Genomic DNA, 13,907 nt, shown 5'->3' with positions numbered 1-13,907 from the left:
ACCATAGCCTTCATGTTGCTAATGAACAGGTGTTTTATGTGCTTAATGCTCTTGGCTCTTTTTTCTAATTAAAGATCTTACTAATGATAGTGTCAGCATTGATGTAAACCTAAGAAATGTGATGCTCTATCAGCTGTTCAAAATACCAAGCTTCTGCTACTGATTGAGGCGCAGTAAATCTGCTTTAAGGGTGCAAATTTACTTCAATCAGTCCAGTCTCAGAGAAGCGTTGCAGTAATTCTTGCTCACTAGGTAACAAGGGCACGTTGGTCTGCACTCTGTGCATGCTACCCACTGCAGGAGAGCGGGTTACGGGCTCTCCGGGATGCAGCCCCTCCTGCCTGTTGTTCTGCTGCAGCTCCAGCGAGCAGTCAGAGCAGTGTAAGGGGGTCTGCATGAGCCTTTGACCATAAGCTGCCTTGTAAATCACATGAAGCAAGTGCTCTGTCATGATTCTCTTGTGCAGTGGCTGCAACAAACTTCTTTGCAACTGTAACTGACTTCATTAGTTTTTTGTTTTTTTTTTTTTTTTGGTTTAATAACTTTTCTTGCAAAGTGTTTTTGCATGTGCGCCTGTTGCTCTTAAGCTATGACAAATTAAATACTGTGAAGGAAGTGACCTGGTGAGCATGTTAAGTTCATCAGCTTCTTCCTTAAAGGGAATGTTGCACTCATTTGAAATGTACTGGTATAGCTGTGCCAGACACACAGATGCCTGTGCTGAATCATGTAAAATCTAACTAATAATGATGTGCACACTCAGCATTTTGCTGGGGTTTTTTTGCATTGTATATTGATAAATAAACTTGCATTAAAGTTTCTTTCCATAATTGATTAATTGGTAATATAGCTTATGTAATGAGGAAAATGACTAAAGCCTTTGCAAAACAAAAGGCAATTAATTTTAGCTAAATTATGACTGATAGAGCTTTTAATGAGAATAGCTAAACCAGAGGTATTAGTGGTAGCTTTGTTGGCTGCTCTTAAGCTTAAAACTTCACCACCATCTTCCTTTAATTTCCTCTATGCTTCTTGCTTTTAGGTATGGCAGAATATACAGGTGTTTTGAGCTCTCAGTAAAGGCTAAAGCACTCCATGCTGGAAGACTTTCTGAACAGGCAAGCCTAGGAGAAGGAACTGAAATGAGGCATTCAGTTACCTGCTCAATTTTAAAGATAATAGTTTGAGTCTTGCGCTGAAGCAGTAACTTGAAAGAAGGGCAATTTCTACAAAAGAAAGGTCTGATTAGTAGCATCTGGCAGTGTTTAGCTACATTCTGAATGAACTAATACAATCTAAAAAAGATAACTCAGGTAAGGCACTGGGAAGCTAAGAACAAATCTTGATCTGTTGTGGCTGAAGCTGGCCATTATTCCCAATTGCCCTGCAGGAAAAAAATCAGTACTAATGGAGTTGTTAGTGAGTTTAGTTTAAATCAGATTTTTTTAAAGGGGCATTTTTTACAAGGCAAAGGTCTATTAATGATATAGCATAACATTAAAGCAGTGGTCCCAACAAAAACAAAAACATATGCTCAGTCCTATTTCACACACCCACAGCATGCTGTAATACAGACAGGAAGAAGTTGCTTCCAAATTCAACTTACAGATTAAGTGGAATCCTTTTCCTCTAGCTTTATTTATACCAGTCTTTGCATTTTCTTCATCTCTGTACTTGATAAACCACTTCTTATTTTGCAAGAAGGTAACATTGCTGAGTTGTCATCACACAGATTTCAAGACTATTCTCCCTCCTCTGCCTAGTCCTAGTCAAAGCATTGATTTTGCTGCTTAGAGTTGAGAAAGAATAAAACCTCAAAATACATTAAGCCCCAAAAGAGAAAGCAGTAAGCGCTTACTTAACTTGTTCTTAACTGATTGATTGCCAGGGGGCAAACCAACATGAAAAAAGGCTTAAAGAACAAGTAATCACTTCCCATCACGAGTGGGTACTGGTAATTTTGCACATGGTTTTTCAAAAGCAATACTCAAGCTTAAAGAAGTACCTTAATCCAAGACAATCAGGAAATGGTGGGCAGATGGAAATTCAGATGTACTTCACTATTAGTTTACCAGGTCCTAATAACATGCAGAAGTTTGAAGTTCCTATCCTGTCTTAAATGGATGAGCTTTGAAGATGTAGGACAGGTGCTATGTCAGTTGTATGATTTGCCAAGCTCCATCGTCTCCTACCACGGTGACCGCACAAATGTAGTGTAATACATTCAACTAATAAAGTATTTGTATTTTAGCCTGATTCTGTAGAAGCGGGAACAGCAGATAGAATTAAACATGGCAAAAGCTGCATCTAGGAAAAGTTATGTTGAAACTTAAGATCCTAGAAGAGTAAACCCATGAAATAGAGACGAAATTGAGTTCACACTTTCATTTGAGCCACTTACTTACTTAAAATTATTTATGTAGTTCCAGAAGATAATAGGTACCAAACACTCAGCTATTCATTTGCTCGTCTATTCTGATTTTCAGCAGGGCTGTAACTACAGTTTGCATAACAAACTGATTGTAAAGCTTGGAAGTTACAAGACTACCAAAATTGTTTAAACCAATTTATACAGTATTAAATTAAAAATCCAGAGATAGGATAAGTTGTGTAGATTCTTCAATGCCATACAAGTATTAGATGGTTTTCTCAAGACAACTTTAATATAGAACAAGAAGGACTGAACAATTACAAAGAGATGTCTACTCCCCATTGCCTTTTTCCTACAGGTCAGAATTCACAAAGGTTGCAATTTCAGTTGTTGAGAGAGGGTCTACTTCTAGATAGACATATTACTAAAACAAAAACAACAAAGGCAATTATCACATCAGCAAATGAAAGCTGGTGGACACTTGCAGAGAACTGGTTATTTGTACTACTTCACCCACTTCTGCAATACTAGATCCTACAAAACAAAAGGAAGCGTTTGAACAACTGTTTGGATTTTCACTCTGGATAGTGACAAACACAAGATGTAAAAATTCTCATGAAGATTTTGTTCCTCTCAATTTAATGCACCTTCAGCTGCAATGACTCTGTTAAATGTAATCCAAAGCATCAGAGGGCTTAATGGCTTCTTTTATTTCACACTTAATAACAGAGCTTATAGAACACTCATGTTGAAGGCCACTAAGCAGCACAAATTCATTGTTTGCTTCATTTTCATTGGAAAGATCTCAACTGGGGATATCGCTCAGGGGCTAGAGGAAGGAAGAAAGCATGATGCAAGAGAAAAACCATCCAGCTGTTAAATAGTTGTATGGCATTTTATATTCTCTAATTAAGCAGCTAAGCGTCTTTTACAACACCCACCAAGGCAGGCCGCAGTGTACGCCCGTGCAGCTTATAGCCAATCTTTGATACTAATGCAATAGTGCCAGGCTCCTTTCCTTCCATGGGAGCATGGAACAACGCTTCGTGTTCGTAGGGATCAAATTTGGCTCCGACAGGATTCAGTCTGAGCAGGCCATGTTTTTTGAACACTTTTTGAATCTGTAATTCTGTCATGACAAGACCTTCATATAAGCTCTTCAGATGAGGATTTTCATCCTTAATTTCTTCCTTTGGAACACTTTCTGTTGCTTTCTCCAAAATGTCAGCAACTTCTAATAAGTCCTTACAGAAGCTCTGAATTCCTGTAAAGAAATAAAAGACAGAATGGGATCCATCCAGTGAAGAAAACAAATGTTCAAAAAAAAAAAAAAAAAGCTTCAATAATCTGCATATGTTTAGATTTTAAATAAAAAAAAGCTTCAATAATCTGCATATGTTTAGATTTTAAATAAGGTATGATATTATTTAGACAGCTGAGGTAAAATGTCCTTCCGGATTTTACTTATTATATTTGACTTTACTATTACAGATTCCTTACAGGCCACATCCCTCCCCATAGTCTATGGGAAAAAAAAAATCAACTTATTACTCAGAAGAGCTGAAGCTGTGCTGGTGAGCTCACCTTAACAGTTATATTTATAACCCAAAGTTAACAAAACCTTCAGATGGCTTAATGTCATTCCCTCATGTTAAGGAATATGTTTTCCGTCTTTTCTCATCCTGGGATTTTCCCAAAATCCAAAGCATTATGTTGCCCTATTCCTACATTTTCATCTGATGCGCTTAAAAAAATGTAGAAGAAAAAGCACATAATCAGACTAATGAGGACTCTAAAGTTGAATAGAGATTCTTTCCTAATGAAAGGAAGTCACAACTCTTCCCCTCCCACTACAAGGAGTTTTACAGAGCTGGATTCTGAAGCCACACTTTGTAGGAACTGAGTAATTCCTAAACTAGGTCTGTGTTCTTTCAGTATGAGCTAGAGGACAGCTTCAGAATATGGATTAATCTCATTCAAGGCAAACTGTTTCTAGAAATAATGAAATGCTAAAAATATGTAAGAATAACACATTTCTACATGGAGGTAAGCCAGTGACAAGGTACACCGCATTTTGGTTAGCTTTACTCATTCCTTTTAGCCACAGTCATCCTTTTTCATTCCAGCTCACATTTTAAATGTATTTTTCCTAGCAAGAAGTGATATGAGGGTTACCAAAGGACATAAGTTTTCTTTTGTGTAAACTGAAGGTAAGGGAACTAAACTGCAAGATTTATAAGGACCAACAAGTTCTCAGAAAAAAGAGTCACTTCAACATTTCTTAGAGGCTCAAGCTCTTCATAAAACAGTAACTGACAGTGCCCAAGTAGTTCTAAAAACGTTAACTAATTAATCAGACTTTTAAATTAAACCTAAAACCACGGTTAGGACTCAAGCATCTCTGCCGGCCACAGATTAACCAGTTATCATCTGAATCAAACCAAATAGCCAAATTCTTCAGATAACTTAAGCAGAAAAAACAAACAAACAAAAAAAAAAAAAAAAAAAAGAGAAAAAAAAAGAAAAAAGCTATCTCTGCAGACTTTGCATCTCTGTGGATCTATGGAAGTCTGAGAATTCAGTTTCTCTTCCTTTATAGGAAAAACCTGTCACATATGAATGATGAAATTTACAGTCATGATGATGATCTGAGATGTAGTTCCATAAGAAATGTATTTATTTCTATTGTAGCCTCTCTGACCTAGACATGGCTCAAAGCTCTTCTGTGCTAAGCATCACATTATTAAAAAAAAAAAAGGTCATTGAAAATGAACTTCAAGATGAAGCATTGAAACATCCATGAAAACTGTGTTAGAATATTATGCATCTGAGAAAAGCTTTTTCCTCACAGTAGACAATAACTGATGACTTTGTATTAAGAAATTGAACTCCTGTATTCAGAATTAAACTATGTAACTGTTTGTAGTGTGTAGCCAAAGAGGCCAATTCATTTTTCAAGTCAGTGTGACAGTCAAACACTGAGATGATACAGCACTCTCTCTGCTACAAAATTTACATACAATGTTTTACACCTTCATGGCTGAACCATAAAAAAAAGCTACCTCAGATGTTTAAATTGGTGGCCTGGCTCTTGAAGAAAGATGTACTTTCAGCACTCCTCAAAGCCTATCACTGAAAAAATCCAGCCACTTAGATGTATTACCTCTGAAAGTTACAGCCTTCAACAGAACAGAAAAGTCATTAAGATGTAGAAGGCGTATAAGGGAAAGAAAGGGGGTGGGGTAGGCAGAAGAAAAGCTCAAAATTTGAGACAGACTGTGTGAAAAAGGCAAACTTCAGGCTAAAAATCTTACTGAAAAATTCACTAGTGTGGTAGATATTATAAGAAATTAAATACCAAATTCAATCAAAATTTCAAGTTGTTGACTTCAACAGACCAAGTATCTCCCTTGTCTAGTGAGATGATTATAATCCTGAGACAAAATCAGTTTAAACAAACAAGGCGCTTCTTAAAGCCTTCTGCCTCAATTTTTAATCAAGTAACCATGATATCCAGAAAGTTAAAGCTGTGGGCTAGTCAGCTCAGTTTCCATGCTTTGCATTCCATACTAGTATTCCCAGCTCTTAAGAGTACACACACTCCACTGACCATATAACTTTGCCTCTTCTACCAGTTTCTGGCTTCTTTGCCTCACGTTTTCTGCATCTGCCAAGGCTCGTTTGTACTTGTCCTTAAGAAGAAAAAAGAATTACAGAAGTGACTTCATTACAGGTGTTAGGGTACTCGTCAATAATTTAAACAAGCACATTCAGTATAAAACAGTATTTTATACAACAATATGGCCTAAATCTACAGTCTAAAGATTAATTTGAAGACCACATGCCAAATGTCACAGCATCATTGCTACACAGGCAAATCTTGGCTTCATTTCAGTATGCAGATAAGCAAAGGAAAGGAAGCAAGATAGGTTTCCAAACTCTCAGTATTTGGCAACAAATTAGCCTGGCAGGAATTTTCAGCACTAGAGATTCATAAAACCTTATGTATCAAGGATTTTTGTTTTTTCTGATGTGTGTTTAGAGAAAGCCTTTGTAAATCATTAGATATTCTGAAATTGTGTCAAACAAGATTCAATCCAACTACTCCTTTCAAGCCATCTCTCTCCTCTCTATACCAGTGTTCTCCATTTTTTTCAAGTCTTCTGAACTATGAAGTTTAACTCTTCTGTTAATCAAGTTAAGTTTATGTGTGTTTCCAGCAAGATGGCTATAAAGCAGCATATATACAAAGGCCTAAATCCAGTAAAGTTAAGCACTTTGAGTGTTTCACGACCTAACCCAGAACTCTATGTTGGACTTCCACATTCAGTATGCTTCACTTCCACAAGCTAATGACCTCAGAATTTAATTAAAATGGTCATAAATTGTCTAAAAAGCCAACAGAAAATCCCATCCATAGAAACGTTAAACAACACTTGAGTTTTTTGTCCATCAGTGCTTTGGTAAGGACATCAGAAGGGAATCTCAATCCACTTTTGATCCATAGGCACCGATTCTAGAAAAGATTCTGGGTTACTTCTCTATGTCTTAAGCGCTCTAAAAGGACATTCTGCATAGTGTACTCATCCAGAAAATCAATACCTTTAGTTTAATCCACACCTTCCATTTCTTAGGGCATTCTTCACCCTCTGCTGAACTCACGCATGGGAGAGAATGCAACATTCATTAGGGCAGAAGGAGGGAGCATGACTTTAGTCTTGTGTTTAAAGGACTCTCCAACAAAAAAAGAGTTGAAACTCCCACTTTCTAAGCACTTTAATAAATACTCTATCACATAGAAGCTAAGCATCATTAACCTCAACCTTTGGAAAAGTCAGCAGCTATGCTTTCAGAAACCTTATTCTCAGTGCACACAAACACATACCCAAAGATGCACTCAAGTCTTTCAAAAGCCTTCCAAAAAATATTTCTCCAGTGAGCAAAAAACTGAGGTGAACTGAAGTCAGTGAAGCTAAATTAACAAACTTGCAGGCTGGAGGAAGTTGAATTCCATCCAAAAATCCAAATGAAACTAACTGAGTAAAAATATTCTCTATTCATTTTGGATACATCACAGGTACTGCAGTACATTTAGTCTTAAGCTTAATGAAATTATCACATCCAAACTTTTTATTCATGAACTAAACAGCAGCCACACATCCCTACTCAGGCACACACAGAGAACTGTCATCAACACACTCAGACATGCAGGTGGTAAGGTATGCACACTGATTGACTGAAAGAAACTTACAGTGACTTCTTTCAGTTGTTCTTCCAGTTTTGCCTTTTCTTCAGCTAGCCTTTTCTCAGCAGAGCTCGGTTCAGCCTTCTGTTCATTTTGACTCTGACTCTGGTCCTCTTCCAAGTTCTGGCCGGTATTTTTCTGTTGTGTTGCTACACAAAGCAGTCGCGGCGAAGTCCTAAGGCCAGAAAGAAAAAAAAAAAGGGACTTTACCCAGTTGTTTACATTGGAGAATACCAGTATTTCTGGACATACTGATGCTGCAACGTCTACTCAACCCTCACATTAAAGAAGAGCTGATGCAGCAGTTCTAGGCCCGTGAACACTGCCCCAGAACCTGTGCTCCGGCGGCCACAGGGCGCCCCGCGGGCCTGAGCGCCGCCGGGACCCCTTCGGGGGCAGCGGCAGCAGCGGCCCCGGAGCGCGGCGGGGGCCGGGCCCGAGGCCTCCCCGCGGCTGCGGGGGGAAGGGGAGGCCTGAGGGGCAGCTCGCAGCGCGGGGAAGGTAGAGGGGGAGGATTGGGGCGGGGCGGGGCGGAGCGGCCGCGGGACCCTCACCTCAGCGAGAGGCTCAGCAGCGGGTAGCGCGAGCGCAGCACGCGCTGGGCCACGGCCGCCATGCTTCCTCCCCGCCCGGGCCGCCGCAACCGACGGCCGCGCGCCCCGCCCGCCAATCGGCGAGCGGCCGCGCTGCGAGCGGCGGGGCAGACGGCCAATGACCGGGGCAGGAGCGAGCGCGCGGGGGCAGGGCGGAGGGCGGGACTTGCAGCTCTTCCGGAGCCCTGCCGCAAGCTTGGGTGAGGGGAAGTGCTCGCCCCCCTGGCGGAAGGGGCCGGCGGGGGCGGGGCCGCGCCGCGCCGTCGCTTCGCCGTCGCTTCGCCGTCGCTTCGCGCTGGCGGCCATTTTGTCCCGTGCGGGGAGCGCGCGGTCGGGGGTTGTGAGGGTCGGGTATAATGTGGGAACTGGCAGTCTGCGAGAGATTTCATTTTTTTTCCCTGTTGGCACAAGCAGAAGCAGTTTGGCAGCTGCTAGTGTTTCAATCTAAGCATCTGTATCTTTCTTCTGGGAGTCCTGACGGGAACAGTTCTGAGTTGGAAAGCGTGGCTCACTCTTTAAAAAACTTACGAGTAAGCTTGTTATAAAGAATACTTGCTTAGGAGGTTAAGCTGTGGGAGATGTCTTTCCCCGTTGTCAGCACTGGGTATGGTTCGTCATAGGCCTCTGCATGAAGGTTTTCATCATGGACAGTTACATGGCTATATGTGCTGACTAACTACTGAATACATCACTCTGGAGATTCCTGTGCAAAAGACTTAAGCTTTTATAAAAAAGGATAAAATTCCTAACCCAATGGTTCCAAACGTGGCCTTCCGTTGGAGTGTGCGTCCTACGTGAGTGTAGGCTGCAGGAATCCTGCTCAGTGACACTTCATTGCCTTTCTAACTTTGTCAGTACTGTCAATTACTTTGTCATTATCATTTTAAAAGGAAAAAATGAAGGTCACACAGGATACAGGACTCTGTTCTACAGTCCCAGAGTGATTTTTTTTTCCACAGATGTCTAAACACCAGTTGTTACTGGATTTTTGTGTGCACTTGTGGTCTTTCCAAATGGAAATCTGAAGAATTGTGAAGATGTAGATTCAACAATGCAAATTGAGTAAACTGTGTTATTTTCAAGTGCACAATTAAGTTATTTTAACAACAAAAAGAATGAAGTTGCAGAAGAAATACCTAGCTTCCCACATGAGAATCCTGCAAAATCTAGGACCTTGCTAATTGAAATGAAACTTGTGCAGAGTGCATGTAGTTTTCAGCATGGCCTTTATTTGGCAGGGTTTGTCTATGATGTGTCTCTTCACACAGGATAAATACTGTAATGGGCCAGTGGCCTCATAGCATGTCAACTGTTACATTCCAGGGAATCACCCTGTCACTTCCCAGTTACGTGGATATGGATTTCTCCGTTTAGCTTGTGAGAAGATCTAGAAGAACCAGAACTGTACCAGTATACACTATTGGGTTACAACAGGCAATACCTTTAAGATCAGAATGAGCAAATGTTTTTGCAGTTTGTGGGTTTTTTCATGTCACCGATCATTGCTTGGTGGTACAACACTGATACTGGCAAAGTGCTTGCCTGTGCAGCACAAAGCAAACAAAAAGAGTAAATGCCACATGATAGTGTGGCTATACTGTTCTCATTATCCACCTGCTGCTTTCTGGCAAGTAGGTAAGCCAGAATTTCCAAGCTTGTCCTTATAATACTTTTAAAAAAACCCAACAACAACAAGAAGCCCTGTGCAGAATCCGTTAAAGATGCAGATAATATTGTGGCAGAATCAGAGAGAACAAGGAGAAAAATGAGGAAAGTCATAAAGGCAAAGCCCAGCAGAAGCCACGAAGAAATGAGACAGAGAAGGAAAACAGGTCTTCACATATGATGTTTTTAAAATGTTTCCTGGGGGAGATTATTATTTCCTTACAAAACAGAGCCGGGCAGTCTGTCTGTCATTTTTTTTTCTTTTTTTTTTCCTTTGCCTGACACCCTTTGCATGGAGGTTTTCTTCACTCCCTCCTGCTGCCATCTCTGGAAGTTGTGCTTGATTAATGACTGATAACAGAAGGCTGAGAAGAACCCATTGCCACTAAGTTTGACTAATGATTGAATAAAATATATTGGACTCATAACTTGTGAAACACATGCATTCCTGTGCCCATTTACCCCAAATGAGAGCTGAGGAGCTTTTTGCATGCAAATTTTCAAGTCACTCCATCCTGAAAGTGACTTTTGGTGTGATTTTCTCAACTTCAACAGCTGTCAGGAAAAACCTGCAGTTGGCACAGGTACTGATGGATCAAGACTAAAAAAGCAGATGCAGCAAGAGAAAAAAAGGGCATGCAAGATTACATGCAGCTTTGTTGCTTCATGGCTGGTGGTGTCTGTAAGTACCTTCCCACCCTCACAGGCGTCATCATTGTATTAAGGCAGTACTGAGAGGTCTGGGAGCTGAAAGCCCCATATCGCTGGGCATTGCACAGTGCAAGTGAGGCAAATCCACCCTCCAGTAGTTTACATTTGCGCTTAAAATACAAAACTGCCTGACTTAAGAGGGCTGTCAGCTTGGTCCCGATTTTTGCAGCCTGTTTTGCTTTACTTGTAGTGCCACCTAGTGGGTTGATCTTTTTATACTTAACTACTGAGCATTCAGTGTCTGTTGCCCGACCTGGTTCGCAGTCCCAGGTGTTGGTAATGAGCGTAGTTGTGTTCTTGAATAGTCCTCTCACTATCAAGTGGTCTTTTGCTCTTCATGTAATTGCCAGATTTGAGTAATACTTGACAATAAGTAATATTCATCCTAAATCCTAACATGTAAACCAGGTGCTGCTTTTCAACTTGATGTTGTTAAAAATGACTCTAACTTCTAATTAGTATGATAGAGTCAAGAATTCTGGATATAAGTTCCTGTTCCTCCAGTGATTCCCTCTGTGGCCTTATGCAATTACTTAACCTCGTTTTCACGTTTCTACAACTACAAATAAGGGTAGCAGTCTTTCAGTACTTTACAAGGAAGTTGTTTAGAGAGCACAAGGGAATTTCTGTGATATTTTGAAAATTCAAAATGTCAGATGAATAATAAGTCTCTTTTTATTATTAATATTGCACTTGTAGTAAAGAAACTTGTACTCCTTTGAGGTAAAAAATGCCATATGTGCAAGATTTGTGCTTGAAAAGTTTAAATGAAAATTTAAGATATTTCCATTTCTCTGGTAGAAACACTAGTTCTGTCTCCTAATGCTACAATATAGTCCATTGATACTCAACCAGCAAACAGAATGCCATTACATTTGTGTTTCAAACATGAACTGCAACAGTATTATTAATGTTTTGAGGGTTAAAGCAAAAGCGTACCATATCTTCTCTCATTGGATATGTTATATGTCATTTTAATCAAAACCAAATATTGAACTATAGTGGGTGCAAGTGGAAAGATAAATACCAGAATATCTTTGTAAATATTCTGGCTGTGACCTTTCAAGTGATCAGGAAATAACCAAATCAAATTAAAAAATGTTAATTTAGCAGCAAGAATGTTACTGAACTGTTCAGCAATGAAGAGGAACTTACTATGCACACTTGTGCCCTTTAGAAAAAATCTCAGATAAGACTGCTTACCTTTAATATGCTATAGTCTGTTGCAGGAGAATGTCTGTTGTAAAATTAGGGACTGATCCTTGTGTATAGAAAAATAAAAATTATTTCCTCTAGAAGGATTATTGAGACTGAGAGCCAGCTACACCCTGGATCCACTGTAGACTGAAGACAAAAAAGACTGTAAATAATGACTTGAATCCAGAAATGTTAAATCCCATCTAGTGAAATGTAAGGGTGCAGGGGGAGGGTGGAGTGGCACACAGATTCTTACTTTCCTTTAATTTAATCACTACTAAGACGGTGAATCTGTACATTCAGAATTTTAGTGCAAACTTCTTAAGAAATATCTTCCAAGAGAGAATTTGTAGTGTCTGCTTTCTGCCTAGTTTATCCATAAATCTGGCAGAAAATCAGAATGCAAAATATGATTCAGTATTATAAAGAGGACTATCTGATTCTCATAGCTTTTTGCTAACTAATTTGGAAGATACGTTTTGTAACCATTTTGTGGCCCGAAGTATATTGTCTCTGTGTTGGAAATGTAATAGTTATAGCCACAGGGCTCTGAAGAGAGCTAATTAGAACAATTTAGAATAACAAACGCTCTGTTCCTAGGAGGACACGGAAGAGATCCTGCAGCATGCCACAATTTCAGAGAAAATTTATTATAATGTTCTTTTATAAGTCATCTGATGTCCCAAGTATTTACAAATCTGGCTGTCTATTATGATTTGCTCTCTTAGTCCTTGTGTTATCAGAGGTACTCATGAATGTACTGTAACATTCCTGGGGATATAAAGATGGAAAAAATTATGTCAGTCAAGCATCTTCTATCTTATCTTAAGGGAAGCTACTCGTTCCCAGTCAGAAGCAAGTTGTTCAAGGCACAGAAACAATCTTCTGTTGTGCTAATGTGGCTTTGTGCCTCGAGACAGTGTTACTGACCCTGGAGGGAGGGGTTTTCAAATCAACTGTGATTCTCATGAACTCTTAGTATGGCGCCATTGAATTCTTAATATTTTTCTTAAAAATAATTTATCGTCTTTCAGTTTACCAGAACGACTTTGTTGGAATTGGATGTCGGCTGTATTGGCTGGGTCTCCTCCCTCTCCTCTTCGTCGCATTTACCAGGAAGACAGCAGTTGTTCCTGTCCTCCATTTTGTACAAAGGCTAGCAATGGAAGTACTATTATAGGAATGATATTATGACATTCAGGGCTACATTTTTCTTTCTTTCCTAATTTTCTTTAGAATTTGATGAATTAGTAGCTGTGGGTCCATTCCTGCTGCTGTTGTGCACAAGCAATTCCTATTAGTCGAAGGGAGTGTTGTATGGTGAAAGACTGCAGGCCAGGTGCTAGGCAAATGGGCTGCCAGTAGCACTGTAAAAGCCTGAGGCCTGGCTATTTATTGTTCAAGTGTGACTTGTGCAAATGTTTTTCCCTTGCTTTTTACATATTTCTTCTGATGACTTGACAGGATGTTGAGCTGCACGGTTGGTTGGGCTGATCCACAGAACTCTGTTTAGGCAGGATGTTTTAGTGCTCTAATTCATAGTTCAGCTTTATAAGCGTGCTGTTCTTTGTGCACTAAATGGTCTAGCAAAGGGGGGGATGTTCACACAGCTGATTTTATGCAAGGATATTGAAAAGTTATGAATACAAGAAGCATAAAGCAAAATTTAAAACGGTTAGCTTCTGCTTTTATTTAGCTCCCATAGAAACCACACTGGGGCTTTTAACTGTGCTTCTGTGCTTTCTTAAATGAGTGGGTGAACATTCCTCTGGGACCCTTGCTGTGCTCCATTCCATCCTAATCTAGCTAGATGGGACCAGTTTTGTGGGTCTGGCCAAAATGGAGACAAAGAGTCCAGCTAAGTAGAGCTGGAATGGGAGAGAATGAATGGCTTCCAAAAACCTAGTTGCCGCTTAGATAAAATCTACCTAATGTCCTTTTGGTGCTTTAGGTAGAAGTCACAGTCCCTGAAACAGAACTTAAACCTGTCCTTAAATGAGTGCTTCACACTTTATTCCCTTGCTACAAATTTCTGTGAGGTCCTGACTTCAACCCTCTGATAAGAGCTTGTATCATCCTTAAAGTTAGACGGGAAACCTGGAGGGTTTCAGATTTTCCTCAAAAT

General features: G+C 40.0%; 1 protein-coding gene across 1 annotated transcript; it reads right to left on the bottom strand.

Annotated features, from left to right (window-relative positions):
- Positions 1–1,609: 1,609 nt before the first annotated feature.
- GRPEL1 (GrpE like 1, mitochondrial) lies at positions 1,610–8,252 on the bottom strand. Its single transcript, XM_062575302.1, has 4 exons — positions 8,171–8,252; positions 7,623–7,791; positions 5,982–6,063; positions 1,610–3,635 (listed from the first exon to the last, which is right to left on the bottom strand). The coding sequence occupies exons 1-4, from the start codon at positions 8,230–8,232 to the stop codon at positions 3,289–3,291; spliced, it is 660 nt and encodes a 219-aa protein (XP_062431286.1). The 5' UTR covers positions 8,233–8,252; the 3' UTR covers positions 1,610–3,288.
- Between the last annotated feature and the right edge of the window lie 5,655 nt (positions 8,253–13,907).

This window comes from Rhea pennata, chromosome 4 (genome assembly GCF_028389875.1).
Source record: "Rhea pennata isolate bPtePen1 chromosome 4, bPtePen1.pri, whole genome shotgun sequence".
Taxonomy (NCBI): Eukaryota; Metazoa; Chordata; class Aves; order Rheiformes; family Rheidae; genus Rhea; species Rhea pennata.
Note: the sequence above shows the minus strand (reverse complement) of the source record. Positions and strands in the feature narration are given on the sequence as shown.